Here is a 19,018-nt window from a genome sequence, read left to right on the forward strand (position 1 = left end):
AAGATGCCCCCTCCCCCCAATTCCCAGTAAACAGGCCAGACCACATCACAGTAATCTCGTGAGTGGGTTCTTCAATGTCCCCTGCCTAACCAAATTAACTAATTAATAAATGCAGTAAACGGGACCTACGGTTCATTCGTCCTTATCCGAGAAGGCTAGAATGTCTATCCATTTCTTGATATTATAGAAGGGTATATTATAGAAAGGTAGCGCATTCTCCTCAGTTATTTTAAGACCTTGAGTGTTGGTCCGGCCGGGGCTCGAACGATCGACCTCGACCTCCCGCACAACAGTCCAGCGCTTTAACCAATATTCGGCAGAAGTCGAAAAAATACTCCGCGATACTACACAACAAAGCGTTTAATAACATATTTAATTTATTATCCAAATGTGCTTCGCAGAGTAAAAACAACACCCAAAACAAGTACAAATATCTCCTAATATTTGTACTCCTGAGAGAGAACCAGTAAGACATTCACCCGCACTGAAATAACAATTTGGAATGTTGGATAATAAATCTCATAGTAGACGTCCTGTTGCGTTGTATCGCTGAGTATTTTACGAGTTGTGCCGTATTTTTCAAAATACGGCACTATCGTGTTTGGCCTCCTAGTGTTCGGTGAGAAATGCATGGCTTTACTTTGCTACGAGAGTGTCCGCCGTATATTTTCCAAATACTGCACAACTCGTAAAAATACTCATCGATACGACAGAACAAAACGTTTAATAAGATATCTATATATATTCAAGTGTCTGTTTGTCGGAAAACGCTTTTCGTGGTAGCTTAAAAACCCTTTTTCAGAACCATAGGTTTGCGGAAAGGCTGGTGGTAAAAATCGTGTATGTTTTGACGGTTGACAAATGACCACATTGAGACCGTCTTGAAGCGGGGACGAAAGTTTTCAGTTCTATTTCAGAGGAGTAAGCATTCTTTTAAAATTAACAAGAAAGAGTGGGTATATAATAGTGATTACTGTTATTTGGAGAATACAAGGATGCTCTGCAGTTAGGTAAATTCTTAGAGTTAGTCAAAAATACATGGTTTCACTTTCCTACGGGAATGTCCGCCTTCTCAGTTGCTGATGAGTCACAATTTGCAGATAAACAGATGAAACAGAGAAAACATGTGATTTTGCATACTCCGTGGGGAAGTGGAAGTCGAGGAGCGCAATCAGGTCATTGGGAGGTTTTCATACTCAGTAAAAACCCTTACAATATCAACTCACGATTTCTCCTCATCATGAAAACGTTTCTATGGCGCCTCTTTACAAGAAATTTCAAATAAATTTGACGTATTTCAAATAAGGAAAATTTGACCCAAGCGTTTCATTTTCCTCCTTCGGTTTCCTATGTAGTCGAGAAAATGATAGCGTGCGAGAACAAATCATTGAGAGCCGTAAGTTTGCCAGGAGTTCAAATTGCAGTTTTGCCATTGAAACCAAAAATCTGAAACAATGCGTAACCGAAGTCCACAAGCCAAATTATAAAGCGTTTTTCATTTCATCGAAACAGCGTGAATGCAACAGCATTGAAAGGATGGATCATCTCAAAGAACTAATTGCACCAAAAACCTTCAACAAAATTAGCTATGCCGCAGTTTTAATTTGGTTTATGATCAGCGCAGTCTTCTTTGGCATTTTTGCTGAAGTGGAGAACAGTGAAGAAAGATTTGATTTCCGCTGTGGTGGAGCGAGGAGCGAATACACCGACCTCGTCCGTGGAAAATGTTTCGAGAAGTACGAGAAACAGTACAAGAATCACGGCGTTCCTATATATGGCTTCATGATCATCAATTTCGGCCTTATTGGAATCGTATGTGCTATGTACTCCCAATCAGTGAGACATAAAGTCGATCATTTGTCCTCAAGTAACCGTAACGGAGACCCCGAGAGCGGACTGTCGCACGACCAAGGGAACTCAACAGGGCCAGAAAGAAACCGTGGACACAAACTTTTCATCGCTTATTGTTGTCAACTATCCACAAGACTTGTCTTAGGAATTCTCTTCATAGTCCTACAAACTCAGTGGCTTTATCCTTTACAGTTTTCCTCAAAGTTTGACTGTTATTTTAACTATGAAACCAATCAGCCAAGGAATTCATCTAACGCCACCCCAAACAATACTCACGAATGTTACAATCGACGAGCGGAAAGAAAAACCTTCTGGATGTACGCTGTCCTTATAGTGAATGGGACTTTTGTCGCTGGCATTCTGATTGAAACCGTCTACATTTTGTTACGAGCATGCAAAGAGAGGAGATTCATGCAAGACTCAGAGTTTCTAAAAACCCATCTAAATCCCACCGATGACAAGTCGCTTCAGGAACCTCAAAGAAGAGAACATGAACTTGTTCAACTTCTGCTAAGAGAGCGTGAACAACGTCCTACACAAGTCGGGTTGTGCCAAGAGCCTCCACAAGATACAGTTATCCTACCTCAACCAAGAGACCAAATCGAATCGCATCGAGAACCACAAAAGGTAGATGGAAGGAGCGGAAATGAGCACTCTGAACAGCTTCAAATATTCATCACCAAAACAAAGAAAAAGATTAAAAAAGACACCGACTCTCTAGCCGAACTCCGATCACCGTTTTCAGGCCCTCCCGGGGAACAAACAGCTACTAAAGATTTGACTCTGGATCACATTTACACAAACCTGGTGGTCATTCCCGGCAGGGCTGTGTACCACTTTACCACAGACAGACACAAGCAACTCAAAGTTTATCCAAAGTCGCGCAACGAAGAATCACAACTGAAAAGCCTGAAAGACCTCCTAAATGATGAAAATAAGAAAGTCTTGATTGTCGGTCGTCCTGGAATCGGGAAGACATTATGCTGTACCAAAATTCTTAGAGACTGGGCATTGGATAGAGTTTTTAATGCACCATCCAATGCCAAAATCCATTTTGATGCTGCTTTCATGGTGAAATTCAGGCGATTCGACTCAGCAAACGACCTTAGCCTCAGGGAACTACTGATAATGTCAGAACATTCTCCCTCAAACCACCTGGACGATGAAGTCTGGAAGCACATCCTGCAGCACCCTGAGAGTGTCCTTATAATTTTTGATGGATTCGACGAATTTAAACATGGCGCGAACATGGCCGTCGTGAAGCCTCCCCCTCCCAGCATCGAAGAAAAGATGCCGCTCGAAATCCTTTATCAGTTGCTCGTGAAGGGGGAACTCCTCGAAGATGCGTCGGTTGTGACGACTACGAGACCTACGGCTTTGAAAGGCATCGCTCATCTTAACTTCGACAAAGCCTTAGAAATCCTGGGGTTTTCAACCGAGCAAATTAAAGAATATGTTTACAAATTCGCTCAAGATGACAAACAAGCAGGCGAAACACTATGGCGACACATCAGCAGCAACATGAACTTACTTTCGCTCTGTTATATCCCTGTGAACAGCTTCATCATTTGCTCAAGTCTGTCACAGATATTGCAGTTCGAAAGTTCCGCTAGCGTTACCCTCCCTTCCAAATTAACAACGATTTACAAGATTGGAATGAAAGTGTTTTATTTCAAACACACGAAAGAATTTCGCGACGACCGTTTTACTCGCGAACGCTTTCTTTCAGATAAACTGCCAACTGAAGTAGAAAAGAAATTCGAGACACTAGGAAGAGTGGCCTTTGAGGGAATTAAAGAAGGGAAGCTGATCCTTGAAGGAAACGAAGTACGTGGAATGGAGGACAGCGCTCTATTCCATCGCTTACCCGACCGTCAAACTGAAGCGTTTGAATACAAACCACAATTCTGCTTCATTCACTTAACAATGCAAGAGTTTTTCGCTGCAAGACACCTAGTTAATACAATGACGGAAAGTGAACTGACGGAATTTGTTTCCCAAAACATCAAGGATGGAAAATGGCAACTGGTTTTCCAGTTCCTAGCAGGACTAATGAACGATAAAGAAAACCTACCGTGCGAAATTATCACTGACCTTCTTCCTGTGGAAACTGAAAAGGAAACTGTTGACGACTATGAACTGTTGTCAGAGAGTGAAACGCGAAGGGAAGTAACCATGTGGCCGACTCGAGGAAAACGGTATTTAGCAATGACATTGTTCAAATGTTTTAACGAAAGTGATGGAATGCAATCGATAGTTCAGAGAAAACTACAACAAATTAACTTTAACTGTTTAAATTTTATTCATAGTGACCTCACAGCTGTTGATTGCTCTTCGTTAGTAAATGTAATTATGGATGTTCAACAAATTTCACATCTACAATTGAGTGTCAATAACCTGGGTCCTCTAGGTTGTTTTGAGATTTGTAAATTGTTAAAATGTAAGAAATCACAACTGAGCTGGTTAAACCTCGAAAGAAATCAATTGAAAGATGAAGGAGCAAAGTATTTGGCTGACGCCATCACAAGCAACAACTGTCAGCTACGCACGTTACACCTCTTCAACAATGACATCACAGACACAGGAGCACAGTACTTGGCTGACGCCATTACAAACAACAACTGTCAGCTACGCAAGTTAAACCTCTGGGGCAATAACATCACAGACACAGGAGCACAGCACCTGGCTGACGCCATCACAAGCAACAACTGTAAGCTACGCACGTTATACCTCACAAACAGTAACATCACAGAAGCAGGTAAGCAACATGCACTTAGTTTAGTAAGTAAGAGTAAGTCTAAGTGTAAGCTACATATTTAAGCCTCGGCAATTGCAATTGTAAACTGTAAAGAAATTATCTGAACTACTTACTTTTCAAAATCTTACTATTCAACGTTAACTGTGAGGTAACCAGCTCAGTGACATATTACAATCCAAAAACTTAAAACGCGAATGAAAACAAACTAGGTTTGAAAGGCGCTCACGGCAGACAGATTATTTGAACCGGATCGAAATAAAGAAAAATGAACCAATGAACATGTTTAGTGAGAGGAAAGGATGTCAATCTTTTTTTATGCGAACCAATAATATTGAAGTGAAAACACAAAGAGAGCCGGCAAATCTCGGACCTCTCAGGAAAGTCTATCGTTTAATGATTGGTTAGTTTCGATCCTAAATTGAATGCAAGCTTCTGTATGTTTTGATCGCTTATACTTGTCACAAGCAATAGTTTCCAGTTAAGTTTATCGAAGTTCTTTTGGAGATTAAAAGCGGATCGGATGAGTTACTTTCAGTACAGATTATAGATAGAACACATTTGTTTTATAGTTTGTTTTCCCTTTCGATTGAAGCGATCAGGTTCAAGTAATTTCATATCAACTGCCATTGAAATCCTAGCCAATTGTAAATAAACTCGTCGCGTGCTTGAAAGAAAAGTTATTTCGGTAGTGAGAGATTTAAATCATATCAATTTTGCTTAGGTTTCTACAACTGATGTACATACTAGCGAACTTTTGTACATATTTAGCGAACTTCTGTACATATCTAGGGCCTGTTATTTGCCCGGTCTAATGAACTGTCCATAAGTAGTATTGTACTGCAAAATCGGAAGATGAAGAATCAGCCTTTGCAGTTAAGATTTCAACTTACCAGTACTTGTTAATAGAGCCAGAACTCCCAAACCTATCAGTGTGGAATAAATTTTGTAAATGATTGTGAACTTTGTGTAGCGATCTTTTTATCCCCTATGATTAGAGACAACTTGAAAGCAATGGGGAAGAGTGATGGGGGGGGGGGGGAGATGTAGCCTTCCTAATTTCAAGAAAAAGAATACATTTACCTGAGAAATATGCCTGAAGTCTCCTTAAAAAGCTGTCTTCAACATCACCTACACTTGATGGCAAACTAAACAAAAAATAGTGGGGATTTACGGCACTTTTATTAAAACCCTCACCATATCTTAGTAAGAATGATTTCCCTCCCAATAATAAAACAGAAATTCCTCACCACGTCTCAAACCAATGTGTAAGAAAGCTTTAAATGTGAATGACATGAAATAAATATCAGTCACGCATTCGCTTTAATACATTCCAACCTAGCCACTCATTCAGAATATTGGCCAGATGGGAGGACACATGTTTTAAAAGCTTTTGCTGATGCAATGTTTATGACATCGATGGAACTTGGGAGCAAAAAAACAATCCTAACTAGATAAAAGAACTAAAACAAATCAGAGAACAGACATGAATTCCACAGGTAAAAGGAATGGGAAGAGAAGGCAAGGAAACTCCACAAAGTACTTGTTCCTGCTTAGGAAAAGCAAAACACTTCAGACTTCCTCCCAATTTTTCAACACTTTTCATCTGGATTTTTGATGCAAACAATACAAATTTATCCATTTCATTTTCCTGCCTCGGTTTCTCATATCAGTTTCCAATGAAGTTGAGAAAATGATGGCGTGCAAAGACAAATATTTGACAGCAGCTGGTAACTTTGCCAAGAGTTGAAATAGAAGTTGCAAAATAAATAAATTTAAAATCTGAAACAGGGAGTGACCAGAATTTCACAACCTTGGGTATAGAGCTATATTTCCATGTAAAAGAAACGTTGAAAATGGATAATAAGTTAAATTAAGGATAATCTGCCTCATGCAATATCACATCAGAAACGTAAATCTGCATACTATGGCCCAGTATGAGTTTAAATTTTGCCACATAAGGCGTGCCATGTACAATAAATGATACATGCGGCTAAAACTTGGCCGATACATTACCAACAACTTGGATTTATTATCAGCAAGAGCTTTTGACCTAAAACGGGGTTATAAACTTCTTGTATCAGCTGATGAGGGTATCAACTGACACTTGGTTAACATGTAGAGCCAAAGCTGCGTTACATACACATAATCCCAGCTTTTAGCTTTGTTGACTTTACGTAATTATTAATTTGCCATACAATATTATTTTACATTGGTTGCTTGCTGTGATTAATTTGACTTTTGAGCAAGTGCAACACAATGGAAAATTATACATGTATTGTTGGCTTAGTGATAGAGCATGGAGCTGCAGAATCCAAAGCTCTACCTCTTGACTACTCATGAGGACTCATTTTTCCTTCTTTTTTCCTCAATAATGAGGAGATACAAAAGAACATCTTTCTCTAATATTTCTTTTGTCTGGTCTCAGAATGAAAATGCTAACGGGGAGATGCATGTCATAGAGTATCCAGTTTGGCATTGTCACCCAGACCTTTGTCCTCTTGGTTCCTAATTAAACAAAAAAAAAAAAAAAAAACTGGCCCAAGACTCAACTCCCTGTAGCATACATATTTTAAGGGAAGTGGGTTTTATTCAGTAATTAATGTTGTATGTTATTAACAACACAAATAACAAATTTTTTTGTATGCAAGCTTGTTGGAACTTAACCAAGCTGAGAGTTTTTAAGAAAGTTGTTTGTTTTAATTTGCAGTCTTCTGTGAAAGATCAGGAGGAGAATAATTAAAAAGATCTTTATGTTGCATGCTTTCAAATAATTAAAAAGATCTTTAATTTACATGATTTTGAATGTAGTTAACTGCATAGAAAGAAGGCCTCATGTACTTGACAAGAAAGAAAAGGTTAAGGGTGGGGGGGGGGAGGGCAAAATTCTGCTTGCAAACAGTGGAAGTAACAAGAAACCAGAAGCAAGAGCCAAAATGCTATACCTTTAAAGAAAGTTTTTGTCTGTCAAAACAAATCCAACCAAATGAAACAAGATTTTCTACTGCTAAACTTTTACAGTGACAGAAGAATAACAAAGGAGAAAAGAAAGAGACAACAATTGTAGGCAACAATCCAGGGATTCAGAGAGCATCAAAGTCAGCTAAGGCTCTAGAAGGCCATGCTCTACTTTGGGGGAAAACTGGTAAAGGGGGGTGGGGAACTTGCTTTACTCCAGGGCCGGGTTGTTCAAAGGTGGGTTAAGAAAACCCGGGGTTAGTGTAAAATTTGATTTCAGATCTGAAAGCTTTAAAAGAAAATTCACTTGAATTCCATTTTTCTATGATTTAATGATTGAATGCTCTAAAAAGAATTGGGAAAATTATCCCAAAACGGCCTTTCAACAGAGAAATATAGAAACCGGGATTAACAACTAACCCTGAGTTAGCCCTAATCGGCCTTTGAACAACTGGGCCCAGGTGGTGAACTCCTAAAATTGACAGGGGTGCAAACTTGCAATTTGTCGAAACCTCCATAAACCCTAACGCCCTTCTGAACTGAATTCCCAGTTTTCTGGGAATTCCTTGAAATTCTCAAAAATTCTCAACTATATAAATAAGCTCTGATTTGAAAAGCTTGGAATTATTGGGAATTTCTGGGAAAGGAAGGTTAAAGTTTTGCAAGGACTTGGAATTCCTGGGAATTCTCAGCTACACAAACTACCTATAAGTTAAGATTGGGTGGAATTTTTTGGGAATTTCTGGGAATTGAATTTGAGGCAATGTACATAACCCTGAATCTCAAATAATTCCAAGAAATTCTCAATACCTTGAAAGTGGAAGTTTTAAGACAAGGAGTAATTTTAGAGGTTTAAAACTTTGGTTCCCCTACAGAATGTACCAAGAGATATACCTGTATACGTTTATCATGAAATTTATTATTCAAAATGAGTTTTAGTAAATCTGAACATTAACATGCACTTTTTTACGTAAAGCAGCAGTCAATTATGTTAAATGCAAATTGTCAATCATAGATTTGCTTTCTAACCTCAAAGGCCTCTTGGATTCCAAATGTCTCATGTCCACAGAGGTGCCAAAATCATACAAGAGAAACATAACCATAAACATTGGAACACTTCGGAATGTGCACATCCATTTGTAGGCGAGAATTCCAATGCAACAAAGTCGCTTCCTTCTCTTGCACAAATGTTTCTTTGTTAGGAAACGCACTTAACTCTCTTGGCACCACTGCTAGTTCTGTGGAGGCGAAAGACTATGGCTGTGTGGAAATGTGTTGCTGGACACTTGTTGCAGTCAAACTATGTTGATTTGGGTACTGGTACACTGTCACCATCTAGTTATATCTTATACTTCCTATGGTGGTCTCCACCTGTTATAATAATGAGGGTATTTTTTATTTATTACAGTTTCTGCAAATCTAGATTTAATTAAATTACTAAATAGATGCATAAATAAATACATAGACATAAACATAAACAGAATAAATAAATAATGATAATGGAGAGGCAGCATCCAAAAACGTCCTAGACACCATACGAGGGATGCTCTCCAGTAAGATATAATATTAAAAAACAGTTATCATAGTATAGAGTTTGATATCTAAGTATTACATTGAATCAGATCTAAAATTTCTAAGTATTACCAAGGAATGAAGTAACTTTATGTTTAAGGCTAGAAATACTAGCAGAATCCTTTATATTATTTGGAAGACTGTTCCATTCATTCACAACACGGATAAAAAAGCTATATTTAAAAATATTTGTTCTACTGTACACGCTAACTAGGTCAAGAGAATCACTCTTCCTTAAGTTATAATCTACACTACGATCTTTACAGAAAAGCACCTTATCAGAAATATCCATATCATAATGCCCATTTATTAAATTGAATACAAAAACAATATCCCTGATGTATCTTCTATGAAAGAAACTATGTAATTTTAATTTCTTTAATCTAACATCACAATCCTCATCAGAGTTAAGAATAAACTTGGTTACCCTCTGTTACGATGTTGTGTGACACGCCATGTGCTACTTGCCGTATTTGGGCATTACCTTATTTGGTGATTTAAATAAATACACTTCTACACTCTCAATCGCTTCCTACATGTTGAAACATGGTGTCAGGAGTAAACTCCGCTTTACTTGCCTAAATTTCGCTCGCGTCTGAGTGAAAAACCAGTGGAAGCTACCCGCAAATTCTGTTCCCTTCGCCTGATCACAATTCTGAATCAGTTCGCTCCTTGCAAGCGAAAGAAGATGTCGACAGAAAGTGCCCACGAGGAGACACCCAGCGCAAGCAGTATTCAACCTTTAGCGCCGGCATATATACCACAAGCAATACCGCACAATTTTCCGCTGCCAAACGCAATGCATTGCCGTGGAGACGTCGCTGGAAACTGGGAGTTTTTCAAACATCAATGGAGCGATTACGAAATCGCCACGGGCCTCATTCACCGTGAAAATACCATTCGCCTAGCGACCTTGAGATCTGCAATGGGCCGAGAATGCCTCCAAATTTTCCTAAACCTGAACCTATCAGAAGACGACAAACAGAATATCGATAGATGTCTAGAAGCGCTAGATCAGTATTTCAAGCCCGCAAGAAATGTAGTTTACGAAAGGTACGTTTTCAACACATGCATGCAAGGCAATGACGAGTCAACTCAAAGTTATGTAACAAGACTGCGAAAGTTAGCCGCATCCTGCGAATACGGAGAGCTGACTGACGATCTTATCAGGGACAGGCTAGTCATAGGACTGAAGAATAATGGTGACAAAGTACGATTATTGAGAGAAAAGAATCTGGATCTTAAAAAAGCCATCCAAATGTGCACTACGAGCGAAGTAGCCGCGCAGCAAATGAAGAAAATTCAGAACACAGAGGACAAAGCCGAGGAGGTTAAGAAGCTTGTTGAAAGAAAGAAGGTTCCAAGAAGACGTCACTTCAAGAAAGCTCCAGAGAAACAGCAGAAATCCGATGATAAACCGAAGAATTCGGGCGTAGAAGAACGCCCTCGTTTCAAATGCAAATATTGTGGTCGCACAGAACGTCATGTAAAGAGAACGGAGTGTCCGGCGTCCGGAAAAACATGCAGCAACTGTAACAAAAAAGGCCACTTCGCGTCAGTGTGTCTCGCAAGGAAGAAAGTAAATCAGTTTGAAGATATTGTAACGTCAAGTGACGACGAAATGTGCCTAACCTTGGAAACTATATCGCTAGTTGATACGAAGGCCAGACAATGGTTTACAGAAATACAGTTCTACAAATCTCCAAAAGATGACTTCACCACATCAATCACATGTCAACTGGACACTGGAGCCACATGCAATGTACTCTGCCTAGATGACCTGTCAGCCATAACCCAGCTAGGAGATCCTCCAGTTGAAAGGTCAACGGTCAAGCTCAGGCTATTTGGGGGGTCAACACTGAAGCCCATCGGGGAATGTGACTTGTATGTGAAGCACCATAGTACCAGGCAGACACTCAAGTTTCAAGTGGTTCAAGGCAAGTGTAGACCTCTGCTGTCAGCCGAAACCTGTGAGAAGTTGCAACTCATCAAGCTCAATTCTTCCCTCACCCAGACAGTGCACCAAGTTAACAGTGCAGAGAAGCCGCTGTCAGAAGAAGGCCTGTTTAGCAAGTATCAGGACGTATTCACTGGCCTGGGACACATTGGAAATGCAAAAATAGTGGTTGACAAGAATGTTACACCGGTACAGCATTCTCCTCGTCGTGTTCCGGTAGCCCTTCGAAAAGATGTGAAGAAGAAGATTGCCGAGCTTCAGGAAAAAGGGATCATTAAGAAAGCTGAGGAACCCTCAGAGTGGATAAGTAGCATGGTGGTAGTAGCTAAACCGAATAAGATCCGAATCTGTCTAGATCCCAAAGATTTAAACAAGGCTATACAGCGTCCAAAGTTCCAAATGCCAACCTTAGAGGAACTTTTGCCTGATCTAAGTAAAGCTAGAGTCTTTAGCTCCTTTGATGCAAAGGATGGTTTTTACCAAGTGAGCTTAGATGAGGAAAGCAGTAAATTAACAACTTTTTGGACGCCTCTTGGAAGATACCGTTTCCTCAGAATGCCCTTTGGGATAAGTCCTGCTCCTGAAATATTTGAAAGCAAACTTCAAGAATGTCTAGCTGATCTTCATGGAGTCAAAGTGATCAGAGATGATATCCTGGTGGTAGGATACGGAGCAACAGATGCAGAAGCTCAAATTGATCATGATCGAAATGTCGCACGCCTAATGGAGCGAGCAAGACGAATAAGCCTAAAGCTTAACAAGTCCAAAGTCAAGCTGAGAAAAGCCGAGGTCAAATTTATGGGTCATGTAATCTCTAAAGAGGGACTAAAACCTGATCCAGACAAGGTCACAGCCATAAAGAACATGCCAAAGCCAACATCCACGAGTGAAGTCCAGACCCTACTTGGTTTTGTCAATTATTTGTCTAAATTCTTACCCAAACTCTCGGATGTGTCTGCACCTTTGAGAGAACTTACCATCAGTCCAGCCAAGTTTACATGGGCCAGACAACATGATAAAGCTTTCACCACCATACAGCAGCTAGTCATCCAGCACCCAGTTCTGAAATTTTACAATGAAGAAGAAGAGGCAACTATTCAGACAGATGCCAGTGACAAAGGCTTAGGAGCAGTTCTCCTACAAAATGGACAGCCCGTAGCGTTTGCATCCAGAACTCTCTCTAAGACAGAACAAAGATATGCCACCATCGAAAAAGAGTGCCTTGCAATTGTGTTTGGATGTGAGAGGTTCAATCAGTATCTGGCTCGCAGAGAGAAGATTTACATAGAAACGGATCATAAACCCCTTGAGTCCATCTTCAAGAAGTCTCTGCTCGCAGCACCGTGCCGTCTACAGAGAATGTTGTTACGACTACAGAAATACAATCTGGCAGTCAGCTACAAACCTGGGAGTCAGATGTTACTAGCAGATCACTTGTCAAGAGCAGCACAACATGAAAACACAGTGCCCGAAGATACCTTTCAAGTGTTTTCAGTGGATTTGGAGAAAAGTAACCCGATGCAAGCCTTGAAGATATCCCCTGAACGACTGGAACAGCTACAGCGCTGCACTGGACAGGATGAGTCTTTGCAAGTTCTAAAGACCACCATTCTCAGTGGCTGGCCAGCTCAGAAAGATCAAGCACCTGTTAACATCAGAGAATATTGGAACTATCGTGATGAGCTGTCAATACACAATGGAGTTCTCTTCAAGGGTTCAAGAGTAATAATTCCACGTGTCTTGCGGCCTGAAGTTATGTCCAAGATACATTCAAGTCACTTGGGCATAGAAGCCTGCCTTCGCAAAGCAAGAGACTCCGTGTTTTGGCCAAACATGACTGGAGATGTACGTGACCAAGTCTCACAGTGTTCCATCTGCAGTGAATGGCAATCCCAAAATCCAAAAGAACCAATGCAAAGTCATCAGATTCCGGACCGCCCTTGGAGTAGAGTTGCGGCGGATCAGTTCAAGCTTAATGGAAAAGATTACATAGTCCTCGTAGACTTCTATTCGGATTTTATCGAAGTGAAGATGCTGCAAGAGAACACATCAAGTGCTGTGGTTGAGTTTCTAAAAGAGCAGTTTAGCAGACATGGGATACCAGACACTTTGATCACTGACAACGGTTCCCAATTTACAAGTCAGGAATTCAGGCAGTTCGCACACAGTTGGGAAGTTGTCCATGTTTCTTCTTCGCCACACCATCACAAGTCGAATGGTAAGGTAGAAGCAGCCGTGAAAGTGACCAAGTCTTTACTAAAAAAAGCCCTTAAGGACCACAAAGACCCCTGGTTAGCACTGCTTGATCAAAGAAATACCCCTACAGAGTCAATAGGTTCAAGTCCAGTACAGAGACTTATGTCCCGACGCACAAGAACTCTACTTCCAACTGCCACTAACCTCCTGTACCCGAAAGTACCAGGAAATGTGGATCAACTACTCCGGCTAAAAAGACAGAGAGCCAAGTTCTATCATGATAGTTCCTCCCGTCCCTTACCCGAAATTGAAATAGGACAGGACGTCAGGGTGGCCCCTCTACAGAAGAACGACGTATGGAAGAGAGGTACCTGTGTTGAGAAACTCTCCGACAGGACCTATGTAGTGAAGACGGAGGCTAACAACCACCTGGTCCGTCGAAACCGTGCTTTCCTAAAACCAGCTGAGAAACCAGCTGCGCCGACTCCCTCATCTAAGATAGTTGATCTCAGCACAAGTCAGCCTTCAAAGCACAGCTCACCGCCAGCGATGGTCCCTGGACCCAAGCCAATATCACCAGCAGTCAAGAGAACAAGGACCAGAATAATAAAACCTCCCGCTAGGCTAAGTGACTACTCAACTTAGGTCTTTGGATCTTAAAGTGCAACTTAGGCTTAGGACTGTACAGAGACATTAGTTTCAGTGAACCTTTTGAATTTTTTTTACTTCGTTTCCTCGTTGTGTCGGGTTAAGTTCGTTTTGCATTTCTATTATTTATTTTTTGAAATTTAGTTTGTGGCCATGTTCAGCTTTGTTTGACAAAGAAAGGGAGATGTTACGATGTTGTGTGACACGCCATGTGCTACTTGCCGTATTTGGGCATTACCTTATTTGGTGATTTAAATAAATACACTTCTACACTCTCAATCGCTTCCTACATGTTGAAACACCCTCCTCTGAATTGCCTCTAATTTATTGATATTGCGTTGTGTATGAGGATTCCAGGTTTCACATGAATACTTGAGCAGGGGTCTGACAAGACTGCAGTATAATGTTTTCAATGTAGTGATATCTTTCAAATCTCTACATGTTCTTAAAACACGTTTTAAATCACATTCAAAGTTCTGATTGGCTTGTGATATTTCTCACCTTTGCCGTGAACTTAACTGAAGTCAGGGCTTCCAAGTCTTCGTTTCCTCGACGACTTTTGGCCGCAAATCGTGCATTTGTATTACGCTCGATTCTTTTCGATTATTTCCACATAGAGTGAGTTCACATCATTATTTTTGTCATCGTAAAAACATGGATCTTAGGTTAATCTATTAATCCATTTGTAGCGGCAAGCGAACATCAAGGCCGAACGAAGCGCCGAGAAAATCGCGACCGAAGAAAGTAACAACCAAGCCAGGGGATACGTTACGGAGACTTATCTTTAATAGATCTCGTAAACTGTAGGCGAATTAAAAAAAAGGAAACTTATATAATCGATTGTGCTCAATTGAAACACGTGGCGACTTAACAGCGTAAATAAATCTAACATAACGAAAAGAACTAGTAAATGAACTAAGTGCCACGGCAAACACAAAATATACACTTATAAAGATGAAAGAGCTTGCTCGAAACGAGATAAAGGAAAATTATGACTAGAAATAGCCGCTAGACGATACGAGGGAATAACACACACACAAAGCATAAAATCAGATCAAGAGAAACGCTACCCTGCATAAATCGGGCAAGCTACAGAGTGAGAACGAACGAATGCAACTTACATATCGGTCCCTATACGTCGGTGGCTTGAAACCAAAACTTAAGAAGTAACCTTAGGACGGACGCCGGACATAACAGTGAACAGTAAAGGAGCGTACGTTGCAACAACTAAAGAAAGAAAAACTATCCGAAAGGCTCAAATGGCACAAAGGCCAACTGTAACTGAAATGTCACGCAAACTTCAAGTCACGCAATTAAAGTCGCGCTTTACACCATTGTTCAAACGCAGAGTACTTGTGAGAGAAGTCACATTACTTTTCCGCGCTTTATTTGAGACTGCAATCGGGAAAGCCAGCGGATTCTATCTACTAGCTACTCTTGATCAGAAACAAACATATGGCGCTCATCGGTGGATCGCTGGTGCGTTTAAATTCTTTTATCAACTGTTTTGCATAACAACTCTAAAGATGGGTTTTACCTTATTTCAATGGGAAAACGAGAATAGCGTGAGTGCTATAAATGAAAAGCAAGTCGTTGGCGCCGTGGAGTTAAAAGAAGGGACAACAGTTCACTTGTCAACTGGCCGGTACGAGGGTCGAGCGGCAATTTATAAGGCTTCGATTTTGAAAGTTTGTGGTGAGTAAAAATTGCGATATTCGGTAGAATCGAATCGGTCACTTACATGTCACATTTTCTTAAGCGCACGCTTTATAATGAAACAAATACATCAGTAAGCTAAAGGTTTCAGGATTATTTTAGTCACGTTTGATAAGCTGCGAGCCCAGCGAAAAAAGATAAACAGCTGCTTAGTCTGCAGTTTAGGATAACTTCATTACAATTTATTGTTACAGTTACAAGACGATTTTCATTCAAATATTAATTACTTAATTGTAATTAAGCCCTTCACTCCCAGAGTGTTAAGTCAAAATTGAGTAGAAATCTTTGAATCTAATTTTGCAGAATCAACAAAAATAAACAGTATAACATGAAAATGCTGCTTGACAGCTTACATTTGAATTTTAACACACAAGAGTTTTATGGAAACAAGTTACAACCGCATAAAATTAAATCAAATCCTGACTCTGTGAGGAAAGAGTTAAATACTATTTGTACTATCATTCCAAATGAAATGATTAATTTAAAACTATTTTTGGACTGATAGTATTTATTGCAATAAACATAGTTTATGATTCATTAGGACTATTGGACTATTTGAGCATAATTTTTATGAAGTTTTTAAGAAAAGTAAAAGAAATCAAATTTCATCCTAATATTACTACATGTTGATGTTAATATACATTCAATTGAAAGTAATTTATGTGTAAACCTAAATTAAGCACATAAATAAATTTCATTGACTATTTGAATTTTTAGTCAGGCGTTGATGCACGTATTTATTTTTTAGTAGTTGCCCCGAAGTTTTCCTCAAATTGCTAATAATTCTTAAACATTCCTGGAATTTCCGGCAAGTTTTTAGATTTACAGTCTTTCAGGGAAGTGATTAGTGCTCTGAGTTGGAAATCCTAGGAATTTCTAAGAATTCCAAGTCCTGTTGGCTATAAACATGGAATTTTGGGGAATTTCTTGGTTTTTAGAACTAGAGTTGTTGCAGTTAGGAATTGAATTCCTGTTTGAACTTACCATGAACATTCACACCTCTTATTCCGAGTAATTTCTAGGAATTACTAAATACAGCATTTGTAGTGAGCAAATGTTACCCGTACTCCAAGAGCCACGAAGAACTCTTAATAATTAATGCTTCTAGAAGAATATATTTTTTGTTTTTGTTTTTCAAAAATTACAACAACAACTCTCTTCTAACTGTCCCGGAACTTGCCACGTAACAAGTCACATGTTTTGCATTACGTTCATGCTCTAACTAACTTCCCTCCCCCCCCCCCCCCCGAAGAAAAGTGTCATCCCTGACACTTGCACCTAAATAGGCATACGCAAAAAGCACAGATGAATAGGTTTCCCGCCCGTAAAGGGGAGTGCAACTGAAGGTTACACACAACTTTGTAAAATAATAGGATCCTGACATATCAGTCTCTAATAAAAGGCTGCAACAACTGAAATCCATGGTAGCATCTCCCGTCCATAGGATACACTCGCCTCATTAGGAAGTATGGCAACTGAGACGTAAATCTAGGTGCATTTTTTTTTCTTGAGCAACCTAATTTACTAAAAGTTCGATTAAAACACAAAGCCAGGAACAGGTACGTGCCCAGAGTTCATGGTTATGGATGCTTGTATCAGAACACTCCTTGGCTGATACAAGATAGGTGAGGCAGCAGGGAACTAGTTAACCGGATGGAACACAGGTGGAGGCATGGGTGGATACTGCAGGTACGTTCCCGGGTAGCCAAAGATTACTGGATACTGGGACAAAGGTGAGTACGGGGGTAGCTGAAACTGGTTTACAGTTGGCAAACCTGTTCTTCACTGAAGATTCGGAGTACCACGCTGGGGTAATTGAGTTCCAGAAAAACTGTCAGCGGCTATGTCGTGCATAGCAGCTTGGGTCTCATACGTGGGATTGCCAAGTGTGTTGTACGTCAGAACTGTTGGTTGATGTCTCTGTCGTTTAAGCCTAGGTTCCAGTTCTGGGCTGTGTGGTGGGCTGTTGTTATCCTGGGCTAGGGGATCTTGGCCCTTTCGGTTCTCTAAGCCGCTTTCTTCTGTCTCTTCCAAAACAGTTCGATTGCTGATTACTTTCCCTCCATGGGCGTGGTCCGATATTGCATCCTCCGACTGTGTCGGCTTAGGCTGTTTCTCTTCAACTGATGATTTAGCGAGCTCCTCAGTAACCGCCTCCTCTATGAACTGCCCAGTGTAAGGGTTCCCTGGAGTGATTGTATATTCATCATTACTACAGGTGCCATCTTCCAATTCTTCGGCCTGTGCTACGGGTATCTGACAAGCAGTGCTACGCTTATCTTTCTCGGTCCTTCCTTCTCTCCTCTGACTAACTCCATTTGGGATGTCAATAGGAAGATTATTGCACGGCAATAGCAAATTCCTATGTAGGATTCTGTTCCTTCCGAGGCCAGCCTCGGGCTTGACTTCATACACAGGGCTATCTTCTTCCTTATGGCTAACGACTTTGTGAATCTGATTCTCCCAATGCGAGCGCAGCTTCCCCGGTCCACCCCGTTCTCTTAGATTGCATGCAAGAACTCTATCACCAGGCGGCAATATCGAACTTTGTACAAAACGGTCATAACGTTGTTTGGTATGTGTGCCTGCTTCACTGGACTTCTTGTCTGCCAATTGTTAGGCCTCTGTCATTGCTTTGTGCCACTTTTCGACATATTGCGAATGATTCACGTGGTTGGTTTCATCTTTAGTTCCAAACATTAAGTCTACCGGCAAACAGGGATGGTGGCTGAAGAGAAGGAAAAACAGCGAGTAGCCAGTTGATTCGTGTTTCGTGCAGTTATAAGCGTGTACCACATGGTTCAAGTGTTCTGCCCAACATGATTTCTGGGTCTCTGGCAAGGTACGGAGCATTCCCAAGAGTGTCCAGTTGAAGCGCTCAACTTGACCGTTCCCCTGGGGATGATAGGGGGTAGTGCGAGAATGTTCCACGCTGCACAGCTTCTAGAGCTCTCGATAAAGGTTATTTTCAAATTCTCCTCCTTGATCATGGTGAATTCTGAATGGAAAACCAAACCGGAGAATAAAATCATTTTAAAGTTTCTGGGCAACTGTCTTAGCTGATCTGTTTCTCGTGGCATAAGCCTGGGCGTAGCGTGTAAAATGGTCTATCACAACGAAAATATGTTTGTACCCTCCTCTACTCTTCTCCAAATGAAGGAAGTCAATGGTGACCAGCTCAAAAGGCGAGGTAGTCACAATGGGATTTAGTGGGGCTCTAGTCTTAAGCGAGGGGGCTTTTTGTTTAAGGCATTGACAGACATGTCCAATATGGTATTCAATATCTCACTGCATGTGGGGCCAATAGAAGCGCTCTCTAGCGAGGTCTAGCGTGCAGTCCACCCCAAGATGACCCATGTTTTCGT

The 19,018-nt window shown here is 40.6% G+C and overlaps 2 protein-coding genes and 1 long non-coding RNA gene across 7 annotated transcripts in view; 2 read left to right on the forward strand and 1 right to left on the reverse strand.

Annotated features, from left to right (window-relative positions):
- Positions 1-1,343: 1,343 nt before the first annotated feature.
- LOC148726106 (NACHT, LRR and PYD domains-containing protein 3-like) lies at positions 1,344-5,569 on the forward strand. The gene has a single exon (XM_088726588.1). The coding sequence runs from the start codon at positions 1,537-1,539 to the stop codon at positions 4,669-4,671; it is 3,135 nt and encodes a 1,044-aa protein (XP_088582714.1). The 5' UTR covers positions 1,344-1,536; the 3' UTR covers positions 4,672-5,569.
- LOC148726107 (uncharacterized) overlaps positions 4,130-19,018 on the reverse strand; it is a 24,733-nt gene continuing 9,844 nt past the window's right edge. Inside the window, exons 1-4 of one of the 3 annotated variants that reach the window (XR_015989257.1) lie at positions 15,059-15,192; positions 8,594-8,935; positions 5,690-5,754; positions 4,130-5,532 (exon numbers count right to left, since the gene is read on the reverse strand). This is a non-coding gene — a long non-coding RNA (uncharacterized LOC148726107). Of the gene's footprint in view, positions 5,533-5,689; positions 5,755-8,593; positions 8,936-14,438; positions 14,577-15,058; positions 15,193-19,018 lie in introns of those variants that run through there. The other 2 variants (XR_015989259.1, XR_015989258.1) reach the window with 2 other exon arrangements.
- Positions 15,197-19,018, forward strand: part of LOC148726108 (uncharacterized) — a 137,922-nt gene continuing 134,100 nt past the window's right edge. For all 3 annotated transcript variants that reach the window (XR_015989241.1, XM_088726680.1, XM_088726681.1), the window contains exon 1: positions 15,197-15,632. Coding sequence is in view for 2 of the 3 variants with exons in the window: in XM_088726680.1 (XP_088582806.1) it covers positions 15,197-15,632 (436 nt within the window). In the remaining variant the exon portion in view is untranslated. The remainder of the gene's footprint in view (positions 15,633-19,018) is intronic.

This window comes from Stylophora pistillata, chromosome 7 (genome assembly GCF_964205215.1).
Source record: "Stylophora pistillata chromosome 7, jaStyPist1.2, whole genome shotgun sequence".
Lineage (NCBI taxonomy): Eukaryota > Metazoa > Cnidaria > Anthozoa > Scleractinia > Pocilloporidae > Stylophora > Stylophora pistillata.